Here is a 20749-nt window from a genome sequence, read left to right as displayed (position 1 = left end):
AAAAAAAAAATACGTCAAAAGAGAATCTGAAAATAAAAAAAATGAAAAATAGAAAAAAAAAGTCAAGAGAAAAATTGAAAGAATAAACCTGGGAATTTGCCATTAGTGTTTCCAACAACACATATGTAAATACACACACACACACACACAGATGAACATACACATATTTGCATATATATATAGATAAATCAGAAATGAATTCCACACGGAGATCGGGAATAGATCTCGCCGAAAGAACTGTGGGGCTTGGTCCAACGAATACAATAAAAAAAAAAAAAAAATACAAAATGTATATGTGTCTGTATATACGATAGAGAGAGAGAGAGAGAGAGAGAGAGAGAGAGAAGAAAAATAGGAAGAAAAAAAAATCCAGGATGGTCGGAGGTGGTGGGATGATATCGCGGAAACGCAAGTGCGGAAGGAGAAGGGGTGGAAAGTTGCGAAAAAAAAAAGATCGAAGAAGAAAACGAGGTCGAGCGATATTTTAAAAAGATGAGAGTGTGTTTTGTGTGTGTATGTGTGTGTCTTTCTATCTTTTTCCTGTATTATTTTTTTTTCTTGTACTGTTTTTTATTTTTTAACGCTTCCTCTCTTGCAATCACTTACAAGATCATCGGATGAGCAACAAAAATACCAAACGAGATGGTTTGTCTGATGGAAAAAAAAAGAAAAAAAAAATTCTGGACCACGAAGTAGATTTGAAGAAGAAAAAACATATTTAAAAATGATGAGAGTTGAACGATCAAGTGGAAGGAAAATACGAAATGAATTTTCCAAATTTTACACGATAATACATCTACATATATATATATGTGTGTTGTGTGTGTAAAAACTTCAAATCATATTTGATATGAAATAGAAATTTTCCATGAAAATTTCACGTAAAAGAAATTTGTCAAGTGTCAAATGAATCATCACGTTCTATTAGGGTAAAAAAGATTTGACATTGAACCCCCTATAAGGGTTGATTTGTACGTAACTCGCAGGAGGGTGCCACCGTACGCTACACAGGGAAGATTTCATTCGTAACATGGTGCGCCCTCGGTAGGAATGTACGAGAACTTAATAGTTTCTGTTAAAAATGGGGGGGTTGAAAAATTGAAGAAGGGTGGTTTGGAACAACAATGGCTGTGTTGAAAGATAATATAACTCGAACCGCACCTTTATTATTATTCAACTTACTACCACTATTGAATAAATATATAACCGTAAGTAAAGTCTCACAAATTCAACGATGACATAATTTGCTGTCAATTTCACCAAAAATTCTATTATTTCGTTTCATATTATTTTTATTTCTCCTTTTGTATTTATTTTTATACATCCCATTGTTGTTATTTAATAAAATATTTTCTTATCTTTTTTTTCTTTTTTGCTATTCTTCATTTCGAATGACATAACCTTAATAATGGGGCTGCTGCTGCTGGTGGTGGTGGTGGTGGTGGTCATTTTGCAAATGCATTCAAAAAATAATATTGCCAATAAAATTATTTTACAAGACAAATATTTATACAAATTTTCCAAGCTTTTGTGTGACTGTGTGTGTGTGTGTGTGTGTGGGTGCATTAGAAAAATTTTATTTATTTAACAAAACAATTATTTATCATTTCCCTTCGTCCTAACATTTTGTACATTTTCTGTACAAAAAAAAAAAACGAAACTAAAATCCGTTTCCATGAAACTTAACGAAGAATTTGATTTCTTTTTTTTTTTTTTTTAATACAATCGATCAAATTACTTTTTATCAGACACGTAATCTGAAATTAGGGTTGTTCAAGAAAAGATATACGAAATAAGGGGTTGGAAAAAGAGAAGGGGTTGTTGTTAATATGATTAATAAAACGTGAAACGTGTGTTATTTTTTTTAACTGACAATGAGTAGACCAAAAAAAAAATAGAAAAAGGAATTGAGTAAATTGGAGGGATCGAAGGGTGTGAGGAGAAGGGTGTGAAGAGGAAGAGTGGAAGGAAGAGGAGGGTGGAGTTGCACGATTATCGACCCCCGCTGCTGCCTGGTTCTGCTTTTGTAACAGGGATGCAGCTGCTTTCAAGCCACCCTCACTTTGCTATCCCTTCTCTAAACCCTTTGCCCTCTCTACCAAACTTCTATACCGCTATTCACCTTTCTCGTTGCAACGAACTTCGCCCTTTAATTGGTCAAACGAAGTTACACAAAAAAATTCATTAATTTAACATGATTATAAATAGCAAAGTTAATTAAATAAAAAATTATATTTTTGTTTGGGTAACTTTAGTTTTTCGTTTCACAGGTTTGTTTCACCCTATATATTATTAACTAAATTAAATATTATATAAATAAAATAATATAATAACTAAATATATAATATAATATAATAATAGAATAATTAAATATATATATATATATATATATATATATATATATATATATATATATATATATATATATATTAAACTATAAAATAATATAAATATAACTAATTATTATATAATTATGTATATATTATAGATAGTTATTATATATAGGGAGTTAGTTATATATACAACAAAACTACATAATATATAAATAAAATAATATAATAACTAAATATATATATATAAACTATAAAATAATATAAATATAACTAAATATTATATAGTTATATTTATATATATATTGTAGATAGTTATTATATATAGAGAGTTAGTTTTATATATATTAGTTATTATTATTATATATATAACTAATTCTCTCATTTAAAGTATAATTATTACAAGAAAATGATTCTCCTATTATAAAAAAAGAAAAAGAAAAAGAAAAAAGGAAAAAATGAATCGTCACTGTCAGATAAATTCTAAAAAAAGGGCGAAGTATTATTATCGAAAGGGTGCGGTTATCGGTCACCCTCGCAATTCTTTCTTAGCTAGGTTAACGAGTTACATTACAAAAATAGATTATCCTTTCGTTTTAATTCGAGATGCCCTTCGACGAATATATCCACGAATATGTCGATCGTTAAACTCGAGATTTCATTATCGAACATCTGATGTATGCATGTATGCATGTATGTATGCATGCATGCATGCATTTTGGATTCTTTCGAATGATGCATTCCAGTTAAGGACGTTCCAAAAGTATCGAATAACCTTCCCACTCACCCCCCAACCCCACCCCCACCCTATTCAATCCCTCAAACCTTTCTCATCAGCTAATCTGCAATTTAATCCAACTCGAAACAAATCATTGAATTCAAACCAATCGAGTATTCGAATATATATATGTGTGTGTGTGTGTCAATGTTCAGTGTCCAATTAAAATCCACCTGCCTTGGTCATACATTCTATTCATTTTTTTTTTTTTTTTTTTTTTTTAATGAAAACAAAAAAAGAAAAGTAATTTTAATTATGTAATATCTTCGTAAAATAATGTTAACACGAACATTTTTTGGATGAAACATAAACGATTGCAATATACCTCGAATTTTTCCTATTTGGTTTAATTTTATTTTTATTTTGTTGTTGTTGATGTTGTTGTTGTTTAAATTTAACATCCACGACTTGTTTATAATGTCCTATTAAAATAAAATTAAAAAAATATATAAAACATAAAATTTTTTTTTTTTTTAAGGAAACATAAAACGATTTTCAATATTCCACGAATTTTGGCTTATTTTGTGTTTTTAAAATGGAACACCCTCGCGTTTCGTTTATTGTCCTAAAAAAAGAAATAAAATAAAATAAAATAAAACACAATTTTTTTTTTTTTTTTTTTAATGAAACATAAAACGATTTTCAATATTCCACGAAATTTGGCTTATTTTGTATTTTTAAAATGGAACACCCTCACGATTCGTTTAATGTCCTATTAAAAATCTAAAAAAAAAAAAGAACTACGATCTTAATAGATATTTTATCTAGAAAACATTGCACGTACGTATAGTCTCGATAAAATAAATATGTAGAAGTATATTTGGATCATTTATAAAGATGACCAAGCAGCATCGGTTGTTCTCATAACTGCTACTTTATTGCCGATCGAACGATCACGTATAGCACACAATACGTCGTACATATTTATCGGGGTGTCAACGAGCCATTATATCTCGTCTAACAATCTTCCTTTTCTCTCTCTTTTTATTTGATATTATGTACTCCGTCATAGTCTCTTCTTTATATTTCCTATCACGAAGTATTTTCCATTTATCAAAAATTCATATATATATATACATATATAATCAAATTATTGAATCGTTTAGAAAATTCATATCAATTTTATATTTTTAATAATAAATGATAAAACATTACATTCGTTTCTTTAAATTCATATTTAATAAACTTGATTAATTTATCAACAAAACAACAACAACAACAACAAATAAAATTGAAACAGTGAAAGTTGTTTAATACGTTCTGCGCAAGATGCAATGCGCAAGCAAGCGGGAAAATATGAAATTGAAATGAAATGAATTCTTTTTGTTTTTTTTTTTTTTTTAATCAAGATTATTCTTTATATGCAAACTCAACGAATATAGTCTTTCAACAAAGATGGAAAATGATGTCGTATGCACAATTAACTATAGTTTCATTTCATTTCTTTTCTTTTCTTTTTTCCTTTTTTTTTCCTAACATAACCAACCGATGATATGGTATCGTAAACATGCATTGTAATTACAAATTAGGTCATTATAATAAAGAGACCTCATTTTCAAACAAAAATGATTATATAACAAAGAGACAATTTAGTATACGTGATGTTTATTTCAAACAAAATGTGTTTGAATTTGATTTATTTTTTTATTTTTATTTTTTTATTATTTTTCCACGATACCTTTTAAACGATAATGTTGATCTTAAATCTTTCAAAAAAAAAAAAAGTACAAAAAAATAATAAGACGAGTATCAATTTGTTATTTTTTTGGAAAATATTTCTAAAAAAAAGATTATTAGAATAGTTTTTGGGTCAGTCAGTATTTCCATTGTTCAAGGTTAACTCGATAGAATGAAGCCGGTTTAAGTTGATTTACGAGTCTTTCGTAAGAGGATAAAAGACAAAACTTATGAGAGTTAGAACAAACTACGATCGATCAATTGATGATCTTCTCATTTTTTTTTTCATTTCTTCTAATATGCAAAATTACAAAATATCTGAAACAATTTCTTTTATCATGTCAAATTAGTTTCTTTTTTTTTTTTCAAAATATACAACAACACGTGCATATATCTATATATATACTATATACAGTAAATGCAGAATTGTATTTGCGTGTCTAGGTTCCGTGTGTGGGGGGGCGGGGGGTGTGGCTTGTCTGGCACGGTCAATTTCATAACAAATAATCGAATCAACGTCAAATTCTGTCTGCTATTATCAAAATATAATTAAAAAAAAAACACACACACACACCTAAATTAAAATTACAAATACGGATCGATATATTAGTCGTGAGTTTTCAACCCTTTGATATATTCTCGACATAAAAAAAAAAAGATATTATCTGTAAAAATAATCAAAGCTGACAAGCAACAACGACGCTCGTACTCGACCATCCATCCACCGATAACAAAATGACGAGATTGCAATATGGAAATGACGTCGTCATCGTCGTCGTCGTGTCATGGAAACTCTTGAATAATAATCGTTTAACATGTAACTAATAATACATACTCAATGCTTTCATTTAAAAACAATCATTTTCATTTTCAAACAAAATAGTCAAAAGAACATTCAAAATTGATATTGATATAGTTCATTCGTATTTTATGCTTTGTCATTCTCTAACTATTGCTAGTTTACAATTTTAAATAGATACTTCCATTTTGTGATACATCATTGTTAAAAGAATCATCAAAAATTCACAATTTAATCAAATATATTTAACATATATTTTACATTAACACAATAAACAGGAATTGATTTTCAATGTAATTAAATTAGAAAAAAAAAATGCATTCAGAATAATAATCATCGTCTTCGAGTTTTTACAATGAAAGCATTGTGCATATATACATCACACAAATATACATGTTCATATGTAGTTAGGATATGCACATGTTGGTGCATGCACATAGAAAAGAATTCCAGTTGATTTCGCTTTCGACGATGGAATATAATCGATCCGTCTTTGGCGACATAGGCCACAGCAGACACATAAGAAAATCAGGCGTCGAAGTGTGTTAGGTCAAAGCCCTAGAAAAATAACGTCACTGACTCGACGAGGACGACATAGAGTAAGAGAGAAAGACAATCGGCGCATGTATAGTTTGACAAGATTGCAAATTAGACGAATATTTGATAGAGTTAGAAGTTAGACAAAAGCACGTGGTCTTTAACTAAGCACACGCGTTTCTAGTAAATCTCTCTCTCTTTCTCTAACTTTCTTTTCAGTGATAAACTAAAACTTACCATATTCGTGAATAGAAGATCTTTGCAAGGGTTGAATATACTGCGTAGTGTTATTTGCCGGTGTTACTCTGAAGCGTTCCATTCTTGCCGTGTCCCTACTACCCCTTCGTGTTGAGATATACTAGTAGTTGTATATAATTGTAGTAGTAGTAGTAATAGTAGTAATATCGTGCTACGTGGATGATGGTGGTAATGTTGGCAATGGTAGTTGTGGTGGTGGGTAGAATATTGGTTTTAAACAAGAAAACCAAAACTGTCTCGATTTGAAATCAATGATAGCGTTTAGATATATCTCCCCCACTGTCTCGTTTTATCTACCCTTTCAAATCTTCTCCTTCTTCTTCTTCCACTTCCTTTTCTTTTTCTTCTTTTTCGAATTTACCAGCAGGAAATATACTCTCCGTTTTTCTTTCGATATCGAGCGGTGACGAGACGGCCGCAACACTTTCCTCCTCTACGACGATAAACGACAAAGGAGTTCTCCATTCGCCGATTCGCCTAATCGCACAGTAGATCGATTCGCCTTCGACCGACTACTACTACTACTACTGACGTTCTAGTATTCTCTCTATCTCTATCTCTTTCTCTACCTTTCAAACGAAGAGAGAAATAGAAATTCAAACCGAACAAAGAGATGGAAATAATTTCTTCTTTCGTTTTTCTATGTTTATCTATTATTCTCTCTAGCCATATCGCGTATGTAACTAACAATAATAATAACAATAATAATACAATTATTTCGTAATATCTTCGTCTCTTTTCGCGATTAAGTACGAACGATTACGAACGATTACGATAGAACGAAAAGGAAGCAACGACAATGACAATGACGACGACGACGACGACGATGACGAGTTTTCGTATACGATGATGATACACGCAAAGAGTCGGGCCTCTTTTCTCGTACTAACGAGGTCTAGCTGTAAGCGCGTGCTAAACGCACGCCGTTCGTTAACTCCCGCCGGACCTTCAGTGGTAAGGTGAGGTGGTGGGGAAGGAGGAGAGGATTCGAGATATACAACACAAACGTCGTTTTCCGTCGTCGTCGCGCGTCCTACGGTAAAGTTCGTATGATGAGTGACGAAGGACGGCGCGGAGAGAGAGAGGTGGATTCCCCAACGCCGGCAACGAGTCAAATGGTAGGAGGGAGGGGGAAAGTTACTAGGAGGGGTGAATATACACACAACACGACGACTACGACTACGCAACGACGACGACGACGACACACGACGCAACAACGATGAATGCGTTTTAAACGCTGCTCTCACTCTCACTCTCTTTCTTTATTTCTTTCTCTTTCTCTTTCTCTTTTTTTCTCTCTCTTTTTCTAGTTTGTTTATTTTTCTCTTTCCGTTGCATTGGACGCGCTACCCGCGACCAGACAACACAACACGCGACGCGCTCGTGGCTTTCCACCCAGCAGACGAGCCCGCCCGAGACTCGCCGAATCATTCCGAACATGTCCGAATACGCTCAAATGCATACATGAATGTATTTTAATACTACGAAGTGGGATACTTTCTAGTTCGATGATTCGTCGGTTTTGGAAGAGTGGGGGAGAAGCATACACGTGCTATATGCATTGCCGGCTTGTTAGTTTTTTGTTTGTTCTTTTTTTTTTAAAGAGCGGTGTTTTCTTTCTTTCTTTCTTTCTTTCAGGAATGCATTTCAAGGATGTTTCACGAAGCAATGCAATTTTTTTCTATTGCATCTGTTTAAAGATTTATCGTAGATCGTTGCATTGATAACGTTCTGATGGTTTCATAAGATAATAGGAATTTATTTGATTCATCAGATTCAATAATGTGTTTGTTTGTCAATGAAATTAATTATAATTGGTTCCTCCGTCGGTCATACATTAATTCGATCTAGATGGCAGCAGGATGCGGAAAGTTAGATACTTTCCCTATAGATTTTAATATATATATATATAAATGTCATTGCAATTTACTTCTTGTTTAAATAATAATCATCCTTCCATTAGACGTGTACTACTCTAATCAATACTCATAATTTCTATCATAAATTTATCACACAAAAATTATACTTATCGACTGAGTAAACGTAAACTTTGATGATAAAAATTTGAAAGGTCGCTTTTTCACGAGGTATTTCAGTTATCAATAAAAAAAACTGGGCATGTCTCTAAGTCAACAAAGGTATGCATGCACTTTGTTGCAATTGGATCGAATATCGTAAAGAAAAAACAAAAAAAAAAGAATATTTGATAAATATTGAAAGCAAAAAAAAAAAAAGAAAAAAACAATAAAAGAGGAGTACAACGAGGAATAGAGAAAGAAAAAAAATGATTCGTTGAAAGGAAATCTAGGAATATAAATAAAATTAAAAAAAAAAAATATATGATGACATTGAAAATCGAACATATATATATATATATATGTTTGTGCAATTTTTCACGATATTATATTTAGATTTACAAAGTTGACACTTGCTGCAACGATTCGCCGTTTAGACAACTCGATTTCGCTGGATTCTACTCGATTCCACTCGATAAATATTTCTCAATAAAAGTGAATGTGTGTGCATTGTTGTTTCGCAAACAATTATTACATACATGATCACACATTACTTTTTTATCTTTTTCTTTTACTTTTCGTGTATTTTAACCGAAACAGCTGATTACTTTCGCTTTTTTTTTTTTTTTTTTTAATCGTCTCGTCGTTAGCGGCTTCTCTTTGTTACAGGTAAGACAAATATCTAATATTTTTACTTTTATTAATATAACTTTTCTATTGTTTATAAATTTTACTATTAATATTATTGTAGATAATTTCAATACGTTTAAACGAATTAACAGCTATTCTTTTCAATTGCATTGCTTACCATTGAAATTAAACCAACGCTATGGAGTATTTTTTCTAGGTTAGGGCGTAACACTCGAGTTTAAGTTGACTTTTAATTAATTCATTATTGATGAATGTTAATTGATGTATATAAAAGGCATCTTTAATAATGCAATATTTAAAATTAATCTTTACAGTTTGTTAAACAACAAATAAGACAAGTTACATCTTATCCTACAAATCGTACAAAAAGATTGTCAACAAAAAAAAAAACAGAATTATTTATTATCTATTTTAAAATATTAAACAATTGCATATTTATCAATTGTATCTAAAAATATGAATGTTAACAAATTGTCAAATGGTCTCATACAAAAAATAATTGCTAAAAACACAATAGTAACTTGAATGTTTTTTTTTTTAGCGAATTTCTGTAATTTTAACAATATATTTAATTATTATTTATTAATAATACAAAAAAAACAACAACAATAAACAAAAAAGTTACAAATAAAACGTCATTTGTTTCGATCGATTGTTCGTAAGAATTTCTGAAGATTCAAATAGCGCGCGGTTTCTCCACCGACTGTGGCGCCAGTGTGCATTTGCTATGACCAATGAAAAATAACAAAAACCCTAGGCTTACCTGTGCATAATTATGGTTATGGTGCATAACGGTTCTTAAAATTGATGCGTGATGTACGAATGATGATCATCGTTGATTAAAACGTTTAAAGTGGAAGATTGCAACGAAGTTCGTGAGTTGTGTTTATAATTTTTGTTTGTTTTTCTTTTTTTTCTTTTTTTTTTCTTCTTCTTGTTTTTCAAACACAATTCAATAAGAAAACATTTATTTATATCGTGATAATAATCGATTTTAGAACAAGCCAAGTCAGTAGCCAAAAGTGTTAATCATGGGTTCAAAGAAGCACAAAAAACATAAGCGCCAGAGGCACGAAGGTGAGATTCGGTCATCCGGTATGGCATTACAAAAATTACAAGGACTTTTTTTTCACGATTATTCGACAACGACGCCCAAATTCTTATTGACGATTATATATATATATATATATATTTTTTTTTCTTATCATTTCTCTCTCATTCTAATCTCCATATCGCATATGTTTTTTTTTCTTCTCTCGAACATACATATATATCTAATATATATATATATATATATGTATGTATATAAAAACGTACAATTTCATCGCACGTTTTTCGTGGTCTATCATGGTCTGTATTATTTTCAACTATCAAATAGAAATGTGACATTGTTTTTATCCATACAATTGTTCAAACATTATCATTGTAGCAAAGACAAAGGTACGCAGATAAGTTTTTTTTATTGCACGATATGATATGATATCGTTAATAGTATCTGTCAATATCAGGGAATAATATCTTGTTTCCTTATTATTATCCTAATTATACAATATGATACACTTAACTTGATTACCTCGAACAACTTTTCAATTGTATTCTAACCTATTTTTTGTTATAAATGGTTACTATATTAACTTTAGCAATCTCTTAATCATATCAGCTTATAATACAAGTCGTATCAACTGCAGTATGTTCTTCTCAATATTATTTCATGTTCAATGTACAATTGATAAATTATTCAAGGATAATCAAATTCAGTTAATCATGTTGTATATAATACATGAAAAGTTAACTTTATAAATCTCTTAATCATATCAACTTATAATACAAGTCATATCAACTGCAGTATGTTCTTCTCAATACTATTTCATGTTAAATGTACAATTGATAAATTATTCAAGGATAATCAAATTCAGTTAATCATGTTGTATATAATACATGAAAAAAAGAATAATGTTATTTTATACATTTAATAATTACAAACTCGCACACCGTTCACTCAAGCACTTTGTTCACATTCGTTATCTTTTCTTACATGTTAATCGTTAACATTTTGTATATATTTGTCTTTTGAAATGATTTTTTGTACGATGTTGTTTCATTAAGATGTTATAATTATAAAGAGGAATAGAGAGAATTGTTTATTTGTATCATATAAGTATTACACACCATCTGAGGATTCGAATGAAAACATTCAACTGTAAATGATGGTGGTGTGTCTTTAAATGGTACACCTTTTTTTTTTTTTTATTTCCAAAAGGATAAGACAAAATTCTATAATTAATCTACGTGAAAAAATATAGTTGTTTCTTTTCTTTTTTATCTTTATTTATTTATTTTCATTGGAATCCTACTCGTACTCATAGTTAAAATGATGCACAGGAATTTTGACTGCGTTTTCACCAAGGACAAACTGAGAGAGAGAGAGAGAGAAAGAGAGAAAGAGAGAAAGAAAGAAAGAAAGAAAGAAAGAAAGAAAGAAAGAGAGTGAGGTTGGAGTAGAAGTGAGGTGGATTCAAAAGTATAAACGAAGGTTCCACAACGACAGGCTCGACGTGGAAGTAAGTGACGTGTAACTAAAGACAAGGACTGGTTGCACGACAGAAGCTAGCTGTGCTCCAAAGTTATTTCAATATATCCATAATAAACCTATTTTTCCACTTTTTGTCTATTAAAAACCAGTTGAAGCGCAACAAGATCTAAATATAATTAAACACATTATGGTTTCTCTTTATAAATGTTATGATAGATAACAAGTATTACTATATATATATATAAATATATATATGATAAGAAGAAAGTAAAAACCCTGTTGTTGCGCTTCAACCGCATAGTTACCCTGGCTGTTATGTATTACGGCATCAAAGACCGTATGTGCTTTGCTTTAGCCCTTTAAGAGGTATTTTCAATTTTAATAATTATTTTCTTTCTTTACTGTTTTCTTACAAAATTATAAGACAGTCGATGTTACAATGACAACTATTTGATTACATATGCATATATATATACGTACATACATATATATGTATTTCTATTAAGATTTCATTTATTATTAGTTCAAATTGAGCTACTATTACTACTACTTCCATCTCGCTTCCAGTTTGTTTAATGTGAAAACAAGGTCACTATCCTGTCATAAAATCATCTCTGTATATAATTATTAGAATGAAAACCCTTAATAATCCTATTTTTAATACTCTACCCGCCCCCTGCCCCCTGCCCTGCCCTGCCCTGCCCCACCCCTTGTAGAAATTCATTAATTATTTACAATCGCACTTTAGTTTTTCTAAGCTCCTCTCCTATTGAAACTATACAACGAGACATATAGAAAATATTTATGCTGCTAAAAGTTTATGCTATTACTATCCTTGCACTTTGATTGTTTTCTTTAAAACAAAAAGCACCATATTTTTTTGTGCATGCATTAGATATATATATTTCATTGTCAAATTTCTAGCTTTTACGTTAGAGCTTTTTTTTTCTTCTTCTTCTTCTTCTTCTTCTTCTTCTCGAATGCCTCATTCAATGTCTTATTGTTTGCATTTTATTTACTGATTATCTATTTTGTCAACAGAAGGACAATATACGACAACGGACAAACCGCCTACTTTAAAATTAATTTTGAAGGTAGGAGGAAGCAGTGGGACTCCGGAATACGCCAACGAATATCCAAGCCAAGGAACAATGTTATCTCAGCACTACCAACAACAGCTAGGTGTTAATTACTCGGTGACACAAGGAGATTCAGAATATGATAGGTACATGGGTCACAAGAAGCTTAAAAAGAAAAAGAAGAAAAAGGATAAACGACACAAACATCATCACAAAGATAGAAAGAGAAAGAGAGAAGAATCCAGTCAAGAATCTGTAGGTGATGCTGATGAAGGTTTCGTCGAGGTACCTAAAAAGATTCCAAATCAACAATTGTTATCTCCTAGACCTCTTTCGAGCAATGAACCTAGTAGAATCAATGTTGCTAATCAAATTAGTTCACTTTCGCCACATCGTGAACCAAGAACTTGCGTTTTAAGAAAAATAGCTGAACGTACTCCTTTACAAAGATTATTGGAACATTTGTTAAGGTCAATGGAAAAACGTGATCCTCAACAATTCTTCGCATGGCCAGTGACAGATAGTATAGCGCCTGGTTATTCACAAATAATAACCAATCCGATGGATTTTAGTACTATTAAACAAAAGATAGATGATAATAATTATCAGAATTTAAATGAATTTATAGATGATTTTAAACTAATGTGTAACAATGCAACTACGTATAATCATCCAGATACTATTTATTATAAGGCTGCCAAGAAATTATTACATGTAGGATTGAAGATGGTAACTCCTGAAAAACTGAGACAATTAAGACCAGTATTAACTTACATGCATGACATTTCCAAGGAAGAACTTGGATTTGAATTAGGAGTTGAAGATCCTAATAATCCTGATGTACTTGTTACCGAAGAACAAATTGAAAGGGAAAGAGAACAGGAGGAAAGGAATGAAGAAGCGGAAGAACTTCGTAAGGAAAATCAACGAAAAATGAGATTGGCGAGTTTAGGTAAATTCGAAGCTATTCCGGATGACCTAACGCCGGAAGAAATTTTGAAACAAGCACGTGGAGCAGCTAAAGCAGCTTCTGACAAATTAAGTCTGAAACGTCTCAACACCAAAATGGGATTTTTAAGACAAAAGAAAGATGGAACTACGAGTTTGCAAATAATTGTTCCTGGAGATGGTGTTATACCTGGAACTAATCAAAGACCTGTATCATTAGGACAACTTATAGGAAAATTAAATCATGGAACTGGAGCCTTAGCTGGTTTCAGAGAAGACAGAAGGAATATGTCAAAACCAGTTAAATCATTGTACTATGGACCATTTGGGTCTTATGCCCCAAGTTACGATTCCACGTTTGCCAATCTTACTAAAGAAGAAACTGATCTTGTCTATCAAACGTACGGAGATGAAACTGCTGTTCAATATGCAGAATCTATTCTTGATTTTGCCAAAGACTGTGATTACACTTTAACTATGGTCGATGATTTATTAGATATTCTAACTAATGGTGATCATAGAAAAACGAAAAAGTTACTCGAAGAAAGGAGAAGAATTAAAGAGGAAGAGGAGAAGATCAAACATTTGTTAGAAAAACCTATGCAAGATTTAAACAAAAACATTCCATCATTGGAGAAAGTTCGAGTAGATATTGATCAGTTGAAAACATTATCTGAATTGGGAATTGATATGAACTTTTTGGAAAAATTAGGTAATTATCTTATCTTATCTTATCTTATTTACTTGTAATTATAAAATCATTTCTATACTTTATTCGTTATCTTAATTACTGATATATATATATATATATATCATTTATATGTTTCATATTTCTTTGAATGTTTTAGAAGAGGAATTAAAATTCAGCGAGGATCGTGCAGCTTTACAAAGTCGTTTAGATGATACTTCGCAGATGTTGGGTCGTTTGAAACAAGTACAACACGATCGTCTCTCAGCTCCACCACCTGCCCATTTATCGAACGTTCCTAAGGCCTCGGAAAGTGAAGTTGCCCTAGCCGGCAAGATTACCGATAATCTTACCGAGATAGCAAAGAAACTTCCACCCTCAGCTATTGCACCAGTTGATGGATTACGTCGTGCTATGGGCATAGCACCACTTGGTGGAGCCGAACCAATGGAAGTTGAACCAATTACTACACATAATCCAGCAATAGTTGCAGAAAATACGTTGTTACAACAACCAACAAATGGCAATCAAGTACCCACGAATCTTTTACCAGCACCATCGCCAATTCCAAATACGAGTTTACTGAGTCCTAACAGTCAACAAAATCCAACGATCAGTATTGTCAATCCAAATCAAATGCAAATCGGTGTTACGCACAATCAAACGTCCCCTCCTTTGTTGAGCACGTCGGAACCATCGGGTGTTCCCGATTTGGAATCTGAACTTCGAGAGTTTTTGGAAAGCGATCCTACATTAGGACATTCACCCTTACATGACGATAAAACACTCGAGGATATATTATCGGAATCATAGTATTTAACTTAACTTTTAATTCATTATAAGATATAGATTGTACATTTTATTATATCTATATATATATATATTAGAATATATTAGAATGATTTAAATCTTATATTAAATAAATACTTACTGCAAGACTTTATTCTAGTGTCTTTGTTATTTTATGCTGACACACACATATATAGATATATATATACACGATTAACTGATACAATTAATAATCCTTATCGTAATTGTTATTAATTTATTTATCATATGATTTATATCATTGATCACGAATACATTGTCCTGTATATATTTGTATGCCAAATTGTACAATATTTCATTTTACACAATAATTCATTTAATTATACAATAACAAATTGTTATTTCAATATTTCATTGTCATATAAATCTTTCATTTGTGTAGTCATAATATTATGTTATAAAAAGTCTAATAGAAAAATGAAAAAGAATAAATAATTCATATATTTTTTAAATTAAATTAATGAAGAATTTTCTGTTTTTTTTTTTTTATTTTGAATTAATGAAGAATTTCCTTTTATACCAAAAATAAATAAATAATTTACAAAATTGCAATTAATTCTCTTTCGTAACTAACGACTCCTATTATATAATGGGTCGTACGAGCAAAAAAGGTTTCCTCTACAAAAGGAACAAAAAAAAATTAAAAAAAAAAAAAAAAAAATTCAATTATATATTCGTTGAAAGATTAAAAATTTAATTAACGTGGAAATTAATATTCTCTGTCTTTCTTTTTGACTTACTTAAAATATAGAGAAATAATGTGGTCAATCGAATCGTAGAAATGGACTCGACCATTTTACCAAGAGGCATGCATATATCTATGTGTATGTGTGTGTGTGTGTGTGTGTGTATATATTCTACATATGTAATACATATGTTAGTATTTCGCTGGAAGGTATTCGTACAAGCTCATGATTAATAAAACGTATCTGCTAGCGACATTTCGAAATAGCTTTCTGTGTCTCTTTAAAAAAAGAACTGCATTATTAAATGAATATATGTATATGTATGTATATATATATAACGAAATATGTATGAGTTATGTGAAAAAGATTTTAATATACAGGGGTATACACCATACCAGTTAAAACAGGTCACTTAAAATATTTTCTTCGTTTGTTTGTTTTTTGTTTTTTTAATGAAATATACAAATGTTTAAGACATATACTTTAATTAATTATAACAAAACAATGATTATATTTTTTAATAATAATTTTTGTTCTTACATTGTAACATGTATCAGATGTTGTAAGTAAACTTGTATCTTTTTAAGTGAATATGAATACCAAAAATGTGTTTGAATCGTAAGACAATTGAGAAATCTTACTTATCTTGAATTAAGTTGTTCGTAAAAAGAAAAGGGTTGTTGTAAATTCTTGTATATTTGTCATTTGCCACTTAGATTCTTTGAACAATCGTTCTATGAACGAAAAACTAATCTTCCGTACGAGTAGTCAAAGCGTCATTGATCGGACACGCAAAGTAAAGTGGATTGCTAGTAGTCGAGGTGCCTCTGTAGTCAGACAAGTGAAGAAGATATACGAATGTCGTTAAAACCTAGTGCATACGCTTAAATACATTCTTTAATAAAAAAAAAAAAAAAAAACAGGAAAAAAATATTTAAAAAATATACTACATAAAATAAAAACAAAAAAATTGCAAAATGAATAATGTTAAAAATAGAAACACAACAAAATACCATTCGATTAGATTTCATTGAAAGGTTCTTTAACCAGTTAAGTGCATACGACGTGCTGTGGCTCACAATCAGTCCCATACACACGTCTTTAAGTCAACTTATATCGCCATCTGTTAGAATCTTATTAAATTAACAGAGATAATCATCACTCTTTGTTAATAAACTGAAATAATTTGCAATAAATTGAGATATAAACTATCCTATCTTTCAAGTTGGATGAGACTGCACACAGTGTGTAAAATTTGATTAAAATCGGTTCAGTAGTTTAGGAGTTTATTGCGGACAAACAACGTGACACGTGATTCATATATATTAAGATGTATTTTATTATTTTTTTTTTCACAATATTCAAGCTTTTAGTAAAAATAACGTATTCAAAAACGAATTAGTTAGTTTTTTTTTGTTGACTTTGAATAAAAATATAATTCTTCCTTATTTTATCGTAAAATATATAACAATAATAATAATACAATTTGCCGTGCGTTCGACGTGTATACACGTCATTTGCTTGTTTTTAATTTCAAATTAAATTTCACAGTCAATTGGTTAATTTATATTCTTATACAATATTTCTTTGCAATTTTTTGGTTTATCTTTTTTTCAAATAAAAAATAAATTACGATCTGTGAGCAAATTGACATATAACGACGTGTTTTTTAGGTGTGTCTTTAAACGTGTGAAGAATGATTTTACTACCCCCCTTTCATATTTGAATTTACGATCAACTATATCCGTTGAAAGACTACGGTATATTTCCCACGTAATAGTGCAATAAAGTTTACTTAAACACATTCGTATGTATCTATGTATATATATATATATGTATATGTAATCGTTACTACTTATGACATTATTGCTGCTTACTTTGGTCGTCCTTCCTTTTAGGAAATTAGAGAACTTATCCGATTAAATCTTGCCGATGCACTTAGTATTAACATGCTTTATAATAATCCGTTTATCGTTAATGTAAATTAATTATTAAAGAAATTCTTTTTAAAAGACAGTATTATTCAATTTGACAAAAGTATTAAAACATTTTTCCTTTTTTTTTTTTTTAATACGCGATCAAACTTTACTTGATAATTACATACATAGTACATACACAAATAGATATCTCATAATTACGTGCGTATTGCATTAATCGCATGTTAATTTGTAGATACAATTGAAGATTCAAATATTTGATTCTCTTCTATTGATGTTTGAAATACTTTTGTAAATTTTTAGTAATTTTTTTTTTTCTTTTTTTTTTTTTTTTTATTTAATAGGATAAAATTTCAAGGATGATTATAACGCGTATTTATTTAGTCAAAAGTGTTCTTCCCGAGTAGTTTAGTTGAATTTTCATTATTGCAACTAGATTTTCGTACATAAACTCGATACCTACCTCTAGAGATTTTATAGAATGAAAAATGCAAATACCTGTTCATATATATACGAAGGTATATCTACCTAATTGATATTTATTATTCATAGGTATTTGTATTTGATTTAAAGCTGATTTTATTCAATCAAAATATTTCCTCATTTTTTTCTTTTTCAAAATAAAAAGAAATAAAACTAAAAATATATTTCCCTTTTTCTTTCGGAATCTTCTTCTTCTTCTTCTTCTTAGGATTTTGTCCTGTTATTCCTAACTTCACAACCTAAAAAGGCTATTTTGTTAGTTCCGGTAGCGATTATCTTTTTTTTATTTTTATCGAGGTTAGGTTGCTACCCTCACCCTCGAACCCTCCTCCTTTATCTGGCTTTTTGTTGCAATGTTGCATTCGTAAACAACTAGGTTTTTATTACATGAATTATTTTAATAAAATAATTAATTAAATTATATAAAAAAAAAGAAACAAGAAACATTTGAACATAACCTATCCTTTTTATCTATACAACAACGTCATATTTTTGGTGTGTCACGTGTTATTGGATTGTTCGAAAAGTAATTTCATTTTTTTCTTGACACAATAAAAACATTCATTGATGCAAACTGATAAATAACAGCACGTGAGATCGTTGACAAGTTAAATTTATCAAATTCAACTGTTTATGATCATTTAAAAGGCTTAACTTTTAGGTTAGGAAAGTGATAATTGTCTTCATTTTTACAAAAAAGAAAAAAAAAACAAAATTACTTTTCGAACAATCCAATATAATAATAATAATAATAATCATAGTTTCACATTTGACGTTGTAACATGTTCAAAAAAAAATTGCTAGACGAAATAATCGTTAAAGTATTTTATCAAGAAAAAAAAAAACGTCAGACAATCTATTTTTCAACGATTGGATAAGCTTCAGATGGCTTGTCTTCCGAGTTTATCGTTCACGTTAGAAACAGCTGCTCCTTTTCTACGGTTTAAGAAAAAAAAAAAAAAAAAAAAGATAAAACCAAGACTAAGGTATGATCAATGTTAAGAGAAAATGACAGAATAAAAGGGGAAGCTAGAGTAAGACAAGATGGCGTATTTTTTTTTTTTTTTTTAAAAAGACAAAAATAAAAACGAAGAAGAAAAAGAAGAAGAAGAAGAAGAAGAAGAAGAAGAAAAATGAACAAACGAATCCCATAGGATGGGAAGTGAGGTTAAAGGAAGTTTAATGGGAATGAATCCAAGTGAGGGGATGACTGAGAGGGGGCTGGGGGTGCGGGTGAGGTGGGGGTGGAAGTAGAGATGGATCTATTTCAGAGGGGGTAAATACATTTACACAATGTTGGTCAATTATGCGTAGAATGTTTTGAATTTCTCTATACGTAGCTGTACTATTAGAGATCCCAATAGTAGTCAATTTGAAGCAGCCATGGATGTCATATAGAAACCTATGAACGTGGGTAACGCGAAACTCGCGTCGATAGAAATTCCAACGAGCTAATAACCCACCACCACCACCCCTACCTATTTACACCCTCAAGCTTCATTTTCTCAAGTCTCGCGATTAATCGGGGTGTGTTGGGGATGCTTCAAATGTTTCAACGAGTTGTCAGCTAAACTGGGGGGACGTACTTAAATGTTTTACTGCTTATCCCTTGCTCACCTTCCTCCCCTCCACCCCTCCCCCCCATCCCCATCCCCATTTACCTCTTCATCACCCTTTTCTTTTTTACGAGCTACTTTTTACGAACTCTTCAGATTTTTTATTTGAAAATTAAACGAGTGCAAGTGTAAAATAAGAAAAAGGGGTCTGGGCAAGGGATAAGACGAACACGTCACTCTATCGTCCAATTTTAAGGAATATTATGGGACACACAGAAAAAAAAAGGAAATAATATGAAAAGAAACAAAAAGTTTAAGAGCAAGAATGAAGAATATTGTTTCAACTTGATGTCCTCGTTTAACTAGTTTTTTTATGAAAAATTAATTATACACCACCACCGAGTGTACTGTGGTTAGGACAAACTAAAAATGAAAAGATTACTGGGATGATCCTTTGAATTCTTTTTGATGGTCTCGAAGTTTCATATAACAGGATTTTTATGACGTCGAATTTATGACTGAAAAAAATCTACGTGATTAAAGTTACTCAAAAATAAATGAAGTGTAATATGAAGGGAATGTTTAACACGTTCCGTGCCACGTGTACCACCGGTGGGGTACACAATAAGTGTAATAATAAGTGTAATAATAGTTTAATCCTTAAAGTGCACATGGGGTGTTAGACACCCCAACAAATTTTGGATCTCTCGAAAACGGTACTGAATTACAAAAACAAAAAAATGGGTTATTTGTCTAGTGTTCATTCAGATAAGTATAAAACCTATTCTATTTTTAAAACGATGTATTAAACTATTTAAAAAAAAAAATTGCGAGATTTAAATATTAAATAGCAGCTTCAGGAGAAGACGCGTTCAAACACGTTGGAAGTGTCAAACATCCACAGTACACTTAAACAAACTTTTACCAAGTGTGCACTTTAAGGATTAATTGTTATATTTATAATAA

The 20749-nt window shown here is 30.7% G+C and overlaps 2 protein-coding genes across 11 annotated transcripts in view; one reads left to right on the top strand and one right to left on the bottom strand.

Annotated features, from left to right (window-relative positions):
• kcc (solute carrier family 12 member kcc) overlaps positions 1-7987 on the bottom strand; it is a 105274-nt gene extending 97287 nt beyond the window's left edge. The window contains 1 exon segment of the mRNA XM_015324413.2: positions 6359-7987. Within this exon segment, the coding sequence (XP_015179899.1) occupies positions 6359-6440 (82 nt within the window). The 5' untranslated portion in view covers positions 6441-7987.
• Brd7-9 (Bromodomain containing 7/9) lies at positions 1066-15236 on the top strand. Of its 10 annotated transcripts, none has more exons than XM_089170069.1 (5): positions 9080-9920; positions 10044-10122; positions 11428-11606; positions 12673-14317; positions 14454-15236. In XM_089170069.1, the coding sequence occupies exons 4-5, from the start codon at positions 12730-12732 to the stop codon at positions 15104-15106; spliced, it is 2241 nt and encodes a 746-aa protein (XP_089026195.1). In that variant the 5' UTR covers positions 9080-9920; positions 10044-10122; positions 11428-11606; positions 12673-12729; the 3' UTR covers positions 15107-15236. The 10 variants fall into 10 exon arrangements, with proteins under 10 accessions (XP_089026194.1, XP_089026198.1, XP_089026191.1 ...); XM_089170067.1 differs by having other exon boundaries at positions 9081-9916; positions 12620-14317; XM_089170066.1 differs by having other exon boundaries at positions 9081-9920; positions 12620-14317.
• Positions 15237-20749: the final 5513 nt, after the last annotated feature.

The sequence above is a fragment of the Polistes dominula genome, unplaced genomic scaffold (genome assembly GCF_049000335.1).
Source record: "Polistes dominula isolate Pdom_NZ unplaced genomic scaffold, Pdom_raw_medaka contig_15, whole genome shotgun sequence".
NCBI lineage: Eukaryota > Metazoa > Arthropoda > Insecta > Hymenoptera > Vespidae > Polistes > Polistes dominula.
Note: the sequence above shows the minus strand (reverse complement) of the source record. Positions and strands in the feature narration are given on the sequence as shown.

Bases quoted from the DNA above. Each gene is read 5' to 3' on its own strand.
- Brd7-9 (XM_089170065.1), top strand. From the start codon at position 10,077: ATGGGTTCAAAGAAGCACAAAAAACATAAGCGCCAGAGGCACGAAG. The intron at 10,123-12,619 runs GTGAGATTCGGT...TTTTGTCAACAG, and splicing joins TAAGCGCCAGAGGCACGAAG to AAGGACAATATACGACAACG. The intron at 14,318-14,453 runs GTAATTATCTTA...TGAATGTTTTAG, and splicing joins GAACTTTTTGGAAAAATTAG to AAGAGGAATTAAAATTCAGC.